The sequence below is a fragment of the Anolis carolinensis genome, chromosome 1 (assembly GCF_035594765.1).
Source record: "Anolis carolinensis isolate JA03-04 chromosome 1, rAnoCar3.1.pri, whole genome shotgun sequence".
NCBI classification, from domain to species: domain Eukaryota; kingdom Metazoa; phylum Chordata; class Lepidosauria; order Squamata; family Dactyloidae; genus Anolis; species Anolis carolinensis.
In genome coordinates, this window is record NC_085841.1 from 163,875,521 (window position 1) to 163,890,025 (window position 14,505).

At 44.0% G+C, this 14,505-nt stretch overlaps 1 protein-coding gene across 2 annotated transcripts in view; it reads left to right on the plus strand.

The window, feature by feature from the left end:
- LOC100565548 (beta-soluble NSF attachment protein) overlaps positions 1 to 13,906 on the plus strand; it is a 34,448-nt gene extending 20,542 nt beyond the window's left edge. The window contains exons 8-11 of one of the 2 annotated variants that reach the window (XM_003215248.4): positions 4,392 to 4,496; positions 5,357 to 5,425; positions 8,965 to 9,015; positions 10,259 to 13,906. In XM_003215248.4, coding sequence (XP_003215296.1) covers positions 4,392 to 4,496; positions 5,357 to 5,425; positions 8,965 to 9,015; positions 10,259 to 10,363 — 330 coding nt within the window. In that variant the 3' untranslated portion in view covers positions 10,364 to 13,906. The remainder of the gene's footprint in view (positions 1 to 4,391; positions 4,497 to 5,356; positions 5,426 to 8,964; positions 9,016 to 10,258) is intronic. The other variant, XM_008115211.3, reaches the window with a different exon arrangement.
- Positions 13,907 to 14,505: the final 599 nt, after the last annotated feature.

A 14,505-nucleotide genomic window follows, 5' to 3' on the forward strand; every position in this document is an offset into this window, starting at 1 on the left:
AAATCGTTATGTGGTGTCGGCGTAAATGGGCTGCTACTACTGACATGCATTTGGTAAAGACCCTTGGGGCTGTGGAAAGGCCAAAGGGTAGGACGTTGAATGAGTAACATGAGTCTCCTATTGCAAAGCTGAGAAATCTACGGTGATCTTCCATAATGGAAATATGGAAATAAGCATCCCTCAAATCAATAGATGCAGGCCAGGATCCTTTCCTGATAAGGGGAAGGATGGTGGGGAGTATCACCATGCGGAATTTACGTGGTTTGATGTACAGGTTAATACCACGTAAATCTAGGATGGGGCGAAGACCGCCACCGCGTTTGGTTACTAAGAAGTAACGGGAAAAATAACAGGAAGAAACGTGGTGAGGAGGGACAGGCGAAATTGCCCCTTTGTCAACTAAGGAAGTTATTTCTTCAAGGAGGGGGTCTGAGGGGGAAGTGGCACAGATGTGTCCCACGGGTGGCAGGGAAAGGAATTCTATAGCATAGCCACTTTCTATAATGTTTAGCACCCAGGCATCTGATGTGATCTGTTGCCACCGTTCAAGGTATGGAGAGAGTCTATCAAGGTAAGTGTGGGTGGTAAGGGGGGAAACATAGTTTGAATGGGAGAGGAGTGAGTGGTAGTAGGGGGGAGGGGCTGAAAGCGCCGTCTCCTATTGTCTGCCGGTTTTGTTCCGCGGTACTGACCCTTCGTGGGGAGGGGTGGTCTGCGGTTGCCTGTTGAGGCAGGCTGCTGGCATTGTCTTCCTCGAAAGGGCAGGGGACTGTAGCGGCCCTGGTAGTATTGTGGTTGATAAGGCCATCGCCGATGCTGGGAGGGGTAGGATTGGTATTGATGTTGTCCAGACTTGGTGATGGTTTGTTTCATTTTATGAGAATGTTCGAGTTGGGAGTCCGTTTCCGGGTTGAAAAGTCCCGCTTCGTCCATTGGTAAGTCTTCAATAAGGGAGCGAGGTGAGGGAGACAAGATGGCGGCTCGGAGCCATGTGTGTCTTTGTAGGGCCACTGCACCTGCAAGGAGTTTTCCCGATGCGTCGGCAGTATTCTTTGCTAGGTCCTTTTGCAAGGCCGTGAGAGATAATGCTTCTTGTTGAAAAGCTTTGGCAAGGGTTTGTTGGCGAGGGGAAAGAGATTCAAGGAAGGATTCCATTTTGTTCCAGAGAAATTTTTGGTATACACTCATGTATACTCCATGGTGAGCCATACGGGCCCGGGCTGTGGCGCAGGCTGTTGAGCAACCAACTGCAGCCAGCTGCAACAAATTACTCTGACCAAGAAGTCATGAGTTCGAGGCCAGCTCGGAGCCCCGCGTTTGTCTTTGTCTTTGTTCTATGTTAAGGCATTGAATGTTTGCCTTATATGTGTAATGTGATCCGCCCTTAATCCCTTTCGGGGTGAGAAGGGCGGAATATAAATACTGTAAATAAAATAAATAAATAAATAAATACGGGCGAAGAGGCAGGCTGAAGCGTAGAACTTTTTGGCCATTGCATCAAGTTTCTTACCCTCTCTGTCTGAGAGTGTAAGCTGTGCCCTTTGAGTTGGTTTAGGTTGGGCGTCTGTAACAACGGAGTTGGCCTTAGGCATTTTTGCAAGCCAAGAGGCTGTAGAGAGATCAACCTTATAAATGTTTTCGGCTCATTTTGGAGTGGCTGGTACTAACAATGGGGCCATCCCCACAGTTTTGATAACTTGTAATAAGTATGGAAGGGTTGGGAGGGCTGTGGATATTGGGGTTTGTTGTTCTGAGGAGGAAAAACAGGGATCTTCCACAACATTGGCTGGTTTGGGGGTGGGTAGGTTACGGGCTTTTGAAAGTCTAATGAGGAGAGCTGAAAAGTTTCTAAAATCCTCTGCCTGTTGAGGGTCTTGATCTATTTCAGTTTGAGGGAGTGCCAATGAAGGGGTGTCTCCTTCAGATGCATTTAGATCCCTGTTTTGTAGTGTGTCAGGGATGGGAGTTGATTGGATGTGAGCTAGCTCCCTTCCTTGCTCAGGCAGATTCGATTCAGCTGCCTGGGAGGGGATGGAAGGTCGTTGAGTGGGAGGCAGTGCCTGTACTGTGGTCTCTGGTCGGGAAGCTGAGGCAGAAGGAGGCTGCCTGGGCACTGGAGGAGGTAGTTGGTCTCGGTTGGGGTAAAAATCATAGTAACAAGGAGCCCCATAGGGGAAGGGGGGTGGAGGGGGATAGGGATAAAAGAAATCAGCATAATAAGGGCAGTTGCGGCCAGGGGAAAAAGACCTGGAGTAGGAGGATGCTCTGGATGGGCTCCTAGAGCCTGAGGCCCTGGATTCGAGGGAGGGGGAGCGCCCACAGTACCGAGTAGTCCTCATGGTGCGGTCTCACCCCTCCTCCTGGAGGCTTTGCCTGTCTGGGGTTGAGCGAGGAGGAGGATAAGGCCACCCCTGCGTGGGGAAGGGCTCTGCAATTTGGCCATCAGGGGCAACTTCGCTGCTTGCTTCAGCGAGAGGCTGCAAAGAGTTAACTGGAGATAAGTGGGGAGGAGTCTCCTGTGGGAGAGGGCGGGTTTGGAGAGCCTCGGTCCCGAGACATGTTTTCTCCAGCCCGGTTTTACAGCGGGGGACTCAAGGGCTTTTTGCCAGTGAGTTGCCTCCCTTTTTTGAGTTTTTTTGAACCCTCTTTGTGTTTGGCCTCCCTGGCCCTGGAGGATTTGGCTTTTTTGCGTGGTGCTTCAGGCACCAGGTAATCCTCAGCAGCACTCTCTTCCCTGGTTGGGAGGGAGTTTAAGGCCTCAGTTAGGAGAGGAGGAGGGGAGGGCTCTGGGCAGGGCTGTTTTTGGGCGCGTGTTTCATCCGGCGCCAGGGCTTACTTGTAGAAGATGGCCTTAAGGCGGGCCTCTCTGTTTTGGCATGCTTGGGGGGTGTGTGTGAAAGATTGGCAAATTGGGCAGGTTTGGGGAACGTGCCCTTTCCCCAAGCACAAAAGGCACATGTTGTGCCTGTCTGAATCAGGCAGCTTAGCTCCGCATGAGCGGCATTTTAAAAAAAATAAAGTAGACATTGCCTGATTCGTGATCAAAGTCCAGTCCAAAAAGTGGGGCAGGAGAGGGCAGCAAGTCAAGGGCAGTCCAGAGTCAAAACCATTAGAAATCCAATAGAAAGGAGTACAAAAGGTTCCTACTGTCTGCTGTCGCGCGGAAAGAAGAACTGAGGCGTAGCCCCGCCCACAGCTACATATACTACATGGGGAGAGTGGGCGGGGCTCCTGCCAATTTGTTTCACTTTTAAACTTCCAGAAGGTTCCGAACTCTGCGCAGGCGCACTGGGGAAACCCATATGTGTGTATTTCACAGACAACACGCAGAAGAAGGCTATAACTCTGTACTAAATGAATCCAAGTGCTGCTTGACTGCGCCTTATGTTGCCAAAATGGTACTATGCATGCGTAGGAAACAGCAGACTTGTGGGAATCCCAATCTTTGAAGCCTTGCACAACATTTATTAGATCACTCCTTGGTCCCCTTCAAAAAAGGACTTGCCTATGCTTTATATGATTAGTGTTAGATATGATCGTACTAAATCATTGAAGTTAAATCATTGAAGAAAATTCATTCATTAATGTATAAACACAGCATTCTGCTAATATGTTGTATTAATAATTAATAACTTTTTATGAAAGCATACGTTTTGAATTTTAAGACCAATGAAAAGGTCTGAAAATAGCCCATTTATACTGAAACCCTCAAAATTTCATCCCTCGGGAACCAATTAAAGTAATGGGAAATCTTCATGGTTACTTCAGAAGAATCCTTTTAATGATAAAATTAAAGTTTTGTTGAAATGAATTAAATGAATTAGGGTTCATGATTTAAGTTCCAACCTCTAACATTGAAGAACTCATAGGGACCCCTTACAAATAATTATGTTCATTGGCTATTGTGGATTTGGCTGCTTGGTTGGGACGCTGAACAGAGGAGGCCCCTGCCATAGCATATTTTCTGCAACTGTATTAAATTAAATTCTTTGCAAGTTAAATGGGAATTGAGTGGTAGAAAGAGTATGAATTCCCCAGCTGATAAATCTAGACAAACTTTGTAACTGGTGCCCAGTATCATGTCAGTTCCCACACAGTTTCCCCACTAACTGTGTGAATACACTCTTTTTGTGGTAGTACAGTGTGATGTGAAATTAAAAAAATTAATGTTAACATGTAAACATTTTGTAGAAATGCTGATGAAGAAAATGAAATCTGTGAGTTTCGGCCAGTCAGTCCTGTCTGACCAAATCACTTGAGGGTTTTTTTTAATATACAAGGGAAGAAAATTAATGTGAACAGAACACAAAAACCCACAACAGTGTTGTATTTTGTATTTTTCTTTTCATTTGCCCATATCAAACTGTAACTTGCATTTTTAATCTCTTCAGATTGGAACAAGTACTATGGATAACCCATTGCTCAAACACAGTGCAAAGGATTACTTCTTTAAAGCTGCCTTGTGCCACTTTATAGTTGATGAGTTGAATGCTAAGGTTAGTACAATCCATCATGTATCTTAGTTCTCTAGGTTAGATAACAATAAAGATGTATGGTGTATGAAGAAAAACAAAGTAATTTGAATCACGTTAAATCAATAATATCATCTACAGAAAATGTTCACTCTACAAGATCTTCCTTGCAAACCTGAATTGCCTTAATACGCTAACCTGTGTTTTTGTGAAAAAGAGAACAAGAGTTTGTGCATCTGGCTGCTTCCTTGTGTTTTGGCCGTAAAATTTCACTAACAATGATTTGTGTCTAAAGTCACTCCAATAAAATGTAAATATAAAATTATAGGCTTAAATGCCATTTGAATAGATGGAATTTACATGAATTCAGCAGTTCATTCAGTATATTGTCAAAGGTTTTCATGGCTGGAATCACTGGGTTCCTGTGAGCATTTTCTCCTGATGTCTCACCTACATCTATGGCAGCGACCCTCAGAGGTTGTGAGGTCTGCTGAAAACTAGGCAGGTGGGGTTTATGTATCTGTGGAATGTCCAGAGTGGGAGAATGAAGTCTTGTCTGTTTGAGGCAAGTGTGAATGTTGCAATTGGCCAGCTTGATTAGCATTGATTGTTTCTTGTCTGGAATTCCCCTTTCTTCTGAGTGTTGTTCTTTATTTACTGTCCTAATTTTAGAGGTTTTTTAATCAGGGCCAGTTAACACCTCCCAACAATGGATTCCCCCAAGCAGGAAAAACCAGGCTTTGAAGCTTCCAGGCTGTTCAGTGCTAATTAAGCTTGTCGTGCATTGCTATTATAGCTAAAGTTTTCCAATGAGACATTCATGGTGAGATAAAAATCTTGATTGGATTAAGTAGCGAATTTAACAACTGCTGATGTCGTTTCAGCTTGCTCTTGAAAAATATGAAGAAATGTTTCCGGCTTTCACGGATTCAAGAGAATGTAAACTGTTGAAAGTAAGGGAAACTGCATGTTTGTAAGGTTTTAAAAATAGAAATGTGTGATTGGTGGTTTTTTCTGATACTGTTCAAAGGCAGTGCTACTCAAAGTGGTGGTCTGTGAACTGGTGCCAGTCTATAAGCCATTGCCTTGTTGGTCCACAGTGTGAGGCTGGATCTACACTGCTATATAATCCAGATTATCAAAGCAGATAATTCGTATTATATGCTTTGAACTGGATTGTATGCATCTACACTGCCATACAATCCAGTTCAAAGCAGGTGATCTGGATTGTATATGGCAGTGTAGATCCATTCTGAGTTTATAAGACAGTAAGAAACACTTACAGCAAATGGGCACTAAATTGGTTTACTGAGGAGCTGGCTGTGATGAAGCGTGCGAGGAGGGGACTAGAGTGCATCTGGAGGAAATCGCTCGATGTGTCTGACCAAGCACGGGCTAAAGCCGCTATTAAGGCTTACTCCATGGCTTTGCGAGCAGCCAGGAAAGCTTTCACGACTGCCTGCATAGTGTCTGCGGCCAACAGGCCATCAGAGTTGTTCCGAGTTGTTGGGGAGCTCCCCTCTGAGGCCCAGGGGCTTCCCGATGACTCGGCGACTCGGTGCAGCGATTTCGCGCACCATTTCGCAGGCAGAGTTGCTCAGATACGTCTTGAGTTGGACTCCAGCTTAAATGTAGTTCCAGCGGAGGTAACTGAGGTACCTGTCTGTCTGATTTAGTGGGATTCTTTCCGGCTTGTTCTTCCTGATGACGTGGAGGGGATCCTTGGGTCTGCGAGGGTGACCACTTGCGCTCTGGATCCTTGTCCTTCTTGGCTGGTTAAGCTGGCCAAAGATGGGTTGTTGGATTGGTTTGTGGCTATAATAAATGCCTCCTTGGGCCAGGGGACAGTTCCATCCTTCTTTAAGCGGGCGGTGGTAAAACCGCTATTTAAAAAGACCTCCCTGGACCCATCTGTATGTAACAACTACAGACCAATCTCCAACCTCCCGTTCCTGGGCAAGGTTCTGGAGCGGGTGGTTGCCACGCAGCTCCAGGAGTTCCTCGATGACACTGATTTTCTGGACCGCTTGCAGTCTGGCTTCAGGCCTGGGCACAGTACCGAGACGGCTTTGGTCGCCTTGGTGGATGACCTCCGCAGGGAGCTGGACAGGGGGAGTGTGACCCTGCTGGTTCTCTTGGACATCTCAGCGGCTTTCGATACCATCGACCATGGTATCCTTCTGGGGAGGCTCTCTGGGATGGCGCTCGGTGGCACGGTTTTGCTGTGGCTCCGGTCCTTCCTGGAGGGTCGTTCCCAGATGGTGAAGCTGGGGGATACCTGCTCGGACCCCTGGCCATTGACCTGTGGGGTCCTGCAAGCGTCTATCCTATCCCCCATGCTATTCAACATCTACATGAAACCGCTGGGAGAGGTCATCCGGAGTTTTGGAGGGTGTTGCCATCTCTACTCAGATGACACGCAAATCCACTACTCATTCCCATCTGAATCCATGGAAGCCCCTCGGATGCTGAACCAGTGCCTGGCCGCTGTGGCGGACTGGATGAGGACGAACAAGCTGAGGATCAATCCTGACAAGACAGAGGCCCTCCTGGTCAGTCGCTCGTCTGATCGGGGTATCAGGTGGCAACCTGTGCTGGACGGGGTTGCACTCCCCCTGAAATCACAGGTCCGCAGTTTGGGGGGTCCTCCTGGACTCAGCGTTGACGCTTGAGGCGCAGGTGTCAGCGGTGGCCGGGAGGGCTTTCGTACAACTAAAACTTGTGCGCCAACTGCGACCATACCTCGTGAAGTCTGACTTGACCACGGTGGTCCATGTCTTAGATACCTCTAGACTGGACTACTGTAATGCGCTCTACATGGGGCTTCCCTTGAAGACAGCCCGGAAATTACAATTGGTCCAGCGTTTGGCTGCCAGACTAATAACTGGGGCGAGTTACAGGGGGAGATCCACTCCCCTGTTCAAGGAGCTCCATTGGCTGCCGTTTACTTTCCGGTCCCAATTCAAGGTGCAGACCATCACCTATAAAGCCCTAAACAGTTTGGGACCCACCTACCTTCGTGACCGTATCTCCCATCATAAACCTGCCCGATCCCTTCGATCGTCAGGGGAGGCTCTCCTGTCGCCATTACCGATATCTCAGGCCCGCCTTGTGGGAACAAGGGAGAGGGCCTTCTCTGCTGTGGCCCCCCGATTATGGAACTCACTGCCCGGTGAGATTAGGCAAGCCCCCACACTAGCAGCCTTTAAGAAAGACCTGAAAACATGGCTCTTCCGCTGTGGTTTTGGAGAGTAATTGCTACATATATCCCTTTTGCTGCTCTCCTTCAATATCTGTCCTCCAGATTGCCCCACCACTCTATAACCCTGTTCTCTGTGGTTTTCACTCCTACTTCCTTTCTCACCCCGAGTTTTAACCTAGTGTTCATGTGGCCCGCCCTTGGTGTTATTGTTCTACTGTTCTTTTGATTTTGTTTACTGTAGTGTATATTTTCTTTTATTGTATTGTTTAATACGTTATGATTTGTTGTTTTATATTGTATTGTTCTGGGCATGGCCCCATGTAAGCCGCCCTGAGTCCCCGTTGGGGAGATGGTGGCGGGGTACAAATAAAGTTTATTATTATTATTATTATTATTATTATTATTATTATTATTATTAAATGGCAAATGGGCCTTGGCACATGGGAGGGGGCCCCTGCTTGTCCCATATATCAGATATCTGTCATAACCATAAGTTATGTAGTTATGACATTCCCTGTGTAGGCTTTCTGGACATGCAGAAATGGGGAGGAACATATGAGTACTGGTGGACAAATGGGCAGGAAACTGGAATATTTTAGTAGCATGTAATAAAGGTCAATTGCTCTACTGTGGAAAAGGGTAAATCAAGTCTGGACAGCAGAGAATTTGTGTGTTTTATGGCCCTGCACATATTCAGTTTGGCTTTACAGTAGCTTCATTTCATCCAAACCATAAACATGTAGTAGTACTTGCATAAGCTCCTGTGTATCCTGGATAATTCCTTTCACAATAAGCGTGTCTCCACAACAACTCTAGCCAAGGCATAAAGGGACCTCACAATATCTTAAGAAGCTCAGCAAAACCAATTCCTGGACTGCCGCTTTGAGTAGCACTGCTTCCTCAATTTCCTATTGGCTGCTGGATGCAGTTGTGTAGGTAGAATACGTACAATTTAGCTCCGCCCCCTTTGCAACCCTTCAGCTGCCATTATGAGATCACATTCTATAGTGATGTCTGTGTGATTGTCATGGGTACAGCGTGCAGTATAAATGTTCTAGATCTAAATGCCTGTGCAAGATTAGAATGAAGTACTTTGTATATAAGTAGAAATTGCTTGCTGAAGGGTTCATTTACTCTCAATCATTGAGTCATTTTAAAAATGTCTCTTCAAGTAGTGAGAGCATTTCTCAATCTTACAAAACTTAGACTTACTTAATAAGCTCATCTTCTTTGAGAGAAGTAATAAAATTGCCTGTCCTGTTGTGTAATCCTTTCATGTCATTGTGCTAGAAATTACTGGAAGCCCATGAGGAACAAAACTGTGAAGCATACACGGAAGCAGTAAGTCAAACTCAGTGTTTAATTTTTGCTCTCCTTTTCTAGTCCACATTGTTTTAGAAATGGTTACAGTATATAAAAGGAAATGATGATGATCTTATCATTTACTTACATTTTGAGCAGGTTGAATAGGTCCAAGGTTGGTTCATTGGCAGATTATTTCCAGGAGAAAGTTTCAGTAACCTTGAAGTTCAGTAATGCCTATGCAATAAAACTAATTTACTTAGGCAATCTTTCGTAGTTCAAGGATGATGGTCCTCCAGATGTAGTGTCTTGGAGGTGGATGCGTAGGTGGCTGTGGAGACCTATTCTTGATCTGCATGTTCTTCTGTAGTGAAGACATCGGTTTCCAGATGGAAGGCGGTCCTGGTCAGGGTTGGCTTGATGTGCCTTCCTCTTGGCACGTTTCTCCCTCCATTCGTGCCTCTTTGAATTCCACAGCACTGTTGGTAACACAGCAAACCTCTAGTTAGAGCGCTCAAGGGCCAGGGCTTCCCAGTTCTCAGTGTCTATGCAACAGTTTTTAAGGTAGGCTTTAAGCCCATCTTTAAATCTCTTTTCCTGTCCATCAACATTCCGTTTTCCATTCTTAAGTTGGAAGTAGAGTAACTGCTTTGGGAGACTGTGATCAGGCATTCGGACAACGTGACCAGTCCCGCAGAGTTGATGGCGTAGGAGCATCGCTTCAATGCTGGTGGTCTTGGCTTCTTCCAGGACGCTGACATTTGTCCGCCTGTCTTCCCAAGAGATTTGCAGGATTTTTCGGAAGCAACGCTGATGGAATATTTCCAGGATTTGAGTATGACGTCTGTAGACAGTCTATGTTTCACAGGCGTAGAACAAGGCTGGAAGGACAGTAGCTTTATAAACAAGCACCTTGGTGTCCCTACGGATGTCCCGATCCTCAAACACTCTCTGCTTCATTCGGAAGAATGCTGCACTCGCAGAGCTCAGGCGGTGTTGTAATACAGAAGTGTATTATTGCTATGCATCATAGTGATGCATGATGTGATACTGCTCTCCGTCTAATGCCATTGTAACTAAGTTGTATATTATGAGGGACATTCTACTGCCCATCTGTGAGTATTTGGAGAGATTCCAAAACACAGCAAGGATAGGAATTATAAGGGAGTTATAGACAAGTTAGTGTTATTTCCCCCCTTGATACTGGTACTTTGTAAAGGAAATTTGATTGCAGGGTGTGGGCTTTGTCTTCTTAACCAGATTTGTGAATCCTTCCAACCAGGTTAAAGAGTTCGATTCAATTTCCCGCTTGGATCAGTGGCTGACAACCATGTTGCTTCGCATAAAGAAATCTATTCAAGGAGACAATGAGGGAGACTTGAAATGAACTCTCCGTACAGTTTGTGGCATTTTGTGATTGTCTATTGAAGTACACTGTGTTGTGGCCAAGGACCGTTCAGGGATACTTGATAAATGCTTCTAGCTTAAATGACTGGTGTCTTGTTTAGTATCCTGTTGTGGCTCATTCAGTGTAACTGTGCACATGAGTTTATCAATTTAAGACTTTTTGTTTCGTTTCTAAATGCAAAGTGTGGCCTGATCCTATGCATTTTTACTTACATGTAAATCCCATATAAGGGGGAACTCTTTCTCATGTAACTGTGCGTGTTTATTTGGAATCAAGTCCCACTCTGTTCAGTTGAACTTACTTCCTTGTAATTGCACTTAAAACTGCAGACTCAATAATAATGTAAATCAAATCAACTGTTGTGGAATGCCAGCTACCCTGAAATTATTTGCTCGTAATCCAGATTTTCCTGCCTTTTCAACTTGGATGTAGCAGTCGTGAGAAAGGGTTGGTGATCTGAAATATATTCAAGTTCTTTGAAGATTTATCACATCAGTGTACACAACTTTTTCTGTGCATTTTTTTGGGAGAGAACAGTTGCAGCTAGAATGTGGGGTCTGGAAAGTGAAAGAAGTCAAGAAATTTTATCCTGCTTGAAAGAGCTTGATGGCACCTTGTCCTGATGGAAGGTCTATTGTGCATTAAGGTTACAGGAGTCCCATCCTGGCCACCCTAATATCCTGCAGAAGATCCAAATTTATATTGGTGTACTTCTGTTTTAAAATATCAGAATATTGTCTTGGAGGTGTGGTTTTGATTTCCTCTTATGCAACAATTCTAAGTTTTAACACTGAACTGAGAGGGCAACTAACAGACAAAGCCTCCTTTATAGCAGAAGTGGCCAAAGTGTGCCTATCCCACTGCTGTTGTTGCACTGTGATGCCCTTCCTGGGGCTAGGGCTGCCAAGGGTGCAGTGCAACAGCATCTGGATGGCCACATTTTGCCCATCTCTACTTTACAGTCCAATCCCATGCATGTTTTCTCAGATATTAATCCCACTACTTCAGAGAGGCAACGGAACTCAGCCCTGTTGACACACTAAGGAAGCATCCATGGGATTGCACTGGATAGGGCATTGTGTGTTGAAGTTGTGGATTGCAGCCTTAAATGGAGATATAGTACATCAGCCTCATTTGATTACAAAATCAATAATATACACTTTGATGAATGCACATTTTCTATTGCTTTTACCAAATGTTGCACACGTTAACAGGGTATTGTGTCTTTATTCTGATGACATGAACAAATCAAAAGGCTTTGCTCTAAATGTTAGTTGTGTAATTTGATGCTACGGTTATTAATAGAATTTCTGATGTATTTTCTCTAGCTCCAAACTAGAAAGCCTTGTGCAATATCATCCATCTACTTGTAGTTTGGAAAAATGTGAACATGCATGTGAATAAAGCAGTACTAGCTCGCTCTTTGCTGGAAGCTCACTGCGATTTCACTCGGTGTGCTTATGAATATGTAGAATTCTGAGATATAAACAATGTCAGTTGCTTCAAAAGTAAAAATGGATTTTTAATGACAGATTTTTTTTTCTCATTCTGTGCTGTTATTTCTTCTTTCCTAAATGAGGAGCTTCTAAAATTTAGAGTCTAAAACCTATAGCAGATATTGTTTATAACATGTGAAAGAAGTGATAATTCAGTTCATTTTATATTGCTCCTCCATTGCTGTTTCAGTCGTGCTAGTTAATGCTAATTTAATATATACATCGCACAAGTATTTTTGTATGCATAATACGGAGGAAAAAATTACACTACAACCTAGGTCTAAAGACATTATCGAGCTTTGCTTTTCCAGAATGTTCATTTAGACCTGGCCTACCTGGGCAGACAAATGATACAGAAATTGAGTCCCTTCTGTCCACCCCATTCTGTTGCATATGTAGACCAGGCAACAGGCTTAACTTACATGTGTTGCGAAGTGGGTAAATTGATGTACTGTACACCTCAATGTATGTGTGTGTGTACACCCATATCAGCCATGCTATTTGCCACTGGCCTATTTTAACAAGGCAGAGAGTACAATGTAAACTCAACCATTGCCCCTCTGACCAATGGTTTTCTGCTCTTGCAGCTATCGTGCACTCCAACCCAATCTCGTACATACTGTTTTGGATTAGCTTTCTTCCAATTGTAGATTTAAAGTTGCATTTTCTCCTTAGCAAAGGGTGGGATGGTGCAGCCTTCAAGATGTTGTTGGACTGCAAGTCTCACATTTCATACGACTTGCTATTCTGTTTAGGGCTGAGAAGGAGGTCCTCCTTAACACCCAGAGGTCCACATATTCATCACCTCAAGAGACAAGGAGATAGAGACTTTATAGTGTTGTACTGATTAGCTCTCCCCCCCTCCCCCCAGACAGAAGATATGTGTGTAAGTAAGGGTGGGCAGACATGATCTGCAGAAGCTTTGGATTGCAACTCATATAATCCTTTATCATTGACTATGCATGGTAGGATTGATGGGATGGGTAGACCAGAAACTTCTGGAAGAAGCCCATAGTTATCCATAACTGTCTTAGCATGGAACAGCAGCAGGTAGTGGAATAAGATGGGAAAAAATGGAGGATGGGCAAGTGCTTTCTGTAAGGATGTATGAATTCATGAATATATATATTTATATGGATATCCCAGGGTACTGAAGGCCCATGTGGCAATTAGCCAGTTTGATGGACTGGGGGGCATAAGTGCATTACAATAGATAGATAGATATGTAGACTTCTATTTTTATTTCAAAGACATATTTATTCTGTGAGTTGTGACTCATTTACTTCTAGTTCTGAACATTGCTTGTGACACTTTGTGACATGCTCCCTCAAGCAGTTTTCTATGGTGTCAGTGCCACAATTGTCATTCATGTGGTTGGTGAACTTTGTCATGGCATTTGGTTTAAGGAGAGGAAAGGGTCTCGGCCTCTCAATTTCCTCAACCAGTCATGATCCTTAGGTAAGATGGATGCACGACTAATTGATTGCTATGCATACATATCTCCTTCAAAGGGTTTAAGATTCTTGCCCATTATTCTAGCTCACAGATTTCAAAAGCAGCTTCAAGGAAGCTGGCTTCAATAACTTTTCAAACAAAATTCCAATATGTTGCTGAAATATTTCATAGAACATCGGCAGTGTTGAGGCAGTATTTTCAATGTATTTGTATATGCAAATATAGGTGGATCTATAATTCTAGTTTATTAGTGCTGGTGTTGTAGTTTAAACACTTGCGAAATTTTAGCAGACATGTACTAGTTGATAAATTCAGCGCTGAAATCATAAAGGCCACCTAGGGCTGCTTAATTTGTAACATGATCCATGGGTGTGACCAATCTTTGTGAATTATACTGGGTTTCTACATATCGTTAGAGTTGGAAAATACCCAATTCCTTTAATACCACAGCCAGCGGGGATATGGATTTGGTCCTTAGCTAAAGATGAAGGCTGTGGCTCAATGTGAGGCTTGTAGATTTCTGCATTTACTATTTTATCATGCCAATTGTCATTAAAAGAGTATGATGCCATGTCTGAACTATGAGTCTTTTTTTAATCCTATTATTTCTTCCTAATGAAGTAAGTCGCTAGAGCAAGCAATACAAAATGGGTGGGGAGGAAACTTTAAGGCAATTAAATTCCTTTTGGAGATAATCTCTGTTCATGGCTACATTGTGATAGCAGGGTGACGCCGAAGAGCCAGACATGGGCAGAACCATCTTTCCCTCCCTCCCTCTCCAGGAGAATCAGTTCCTTGTTCTTCCTCCTCTTCAGGTTTCTGGGAAACAAATACAGTAGAGTCTCACTTATCCAACACTCGCTTATCCAACGTTCTGGATTATCCAACGCATTTTTGTAGTCAATGTTTTCAATACATCGTGATATTTTGGTGCTAAATTCGTAAATACAGTTATTATTACATAGCATTACTGCATATTGAACTACTTTTTCTGTCAAATTTGTTGTATAACATGATGTTTTGGTGCTTAATTTGTAAAATCATAACCTAATTTGATGTTTAATAGGCTTTTCCTTGATCCCTCCTTATTATCCAACATATTCGCTTATCCAACGTTCTGCTGGCCCATTTTTGTTGGATAAGTGAGACTCTACTGTACATAGGATTCTG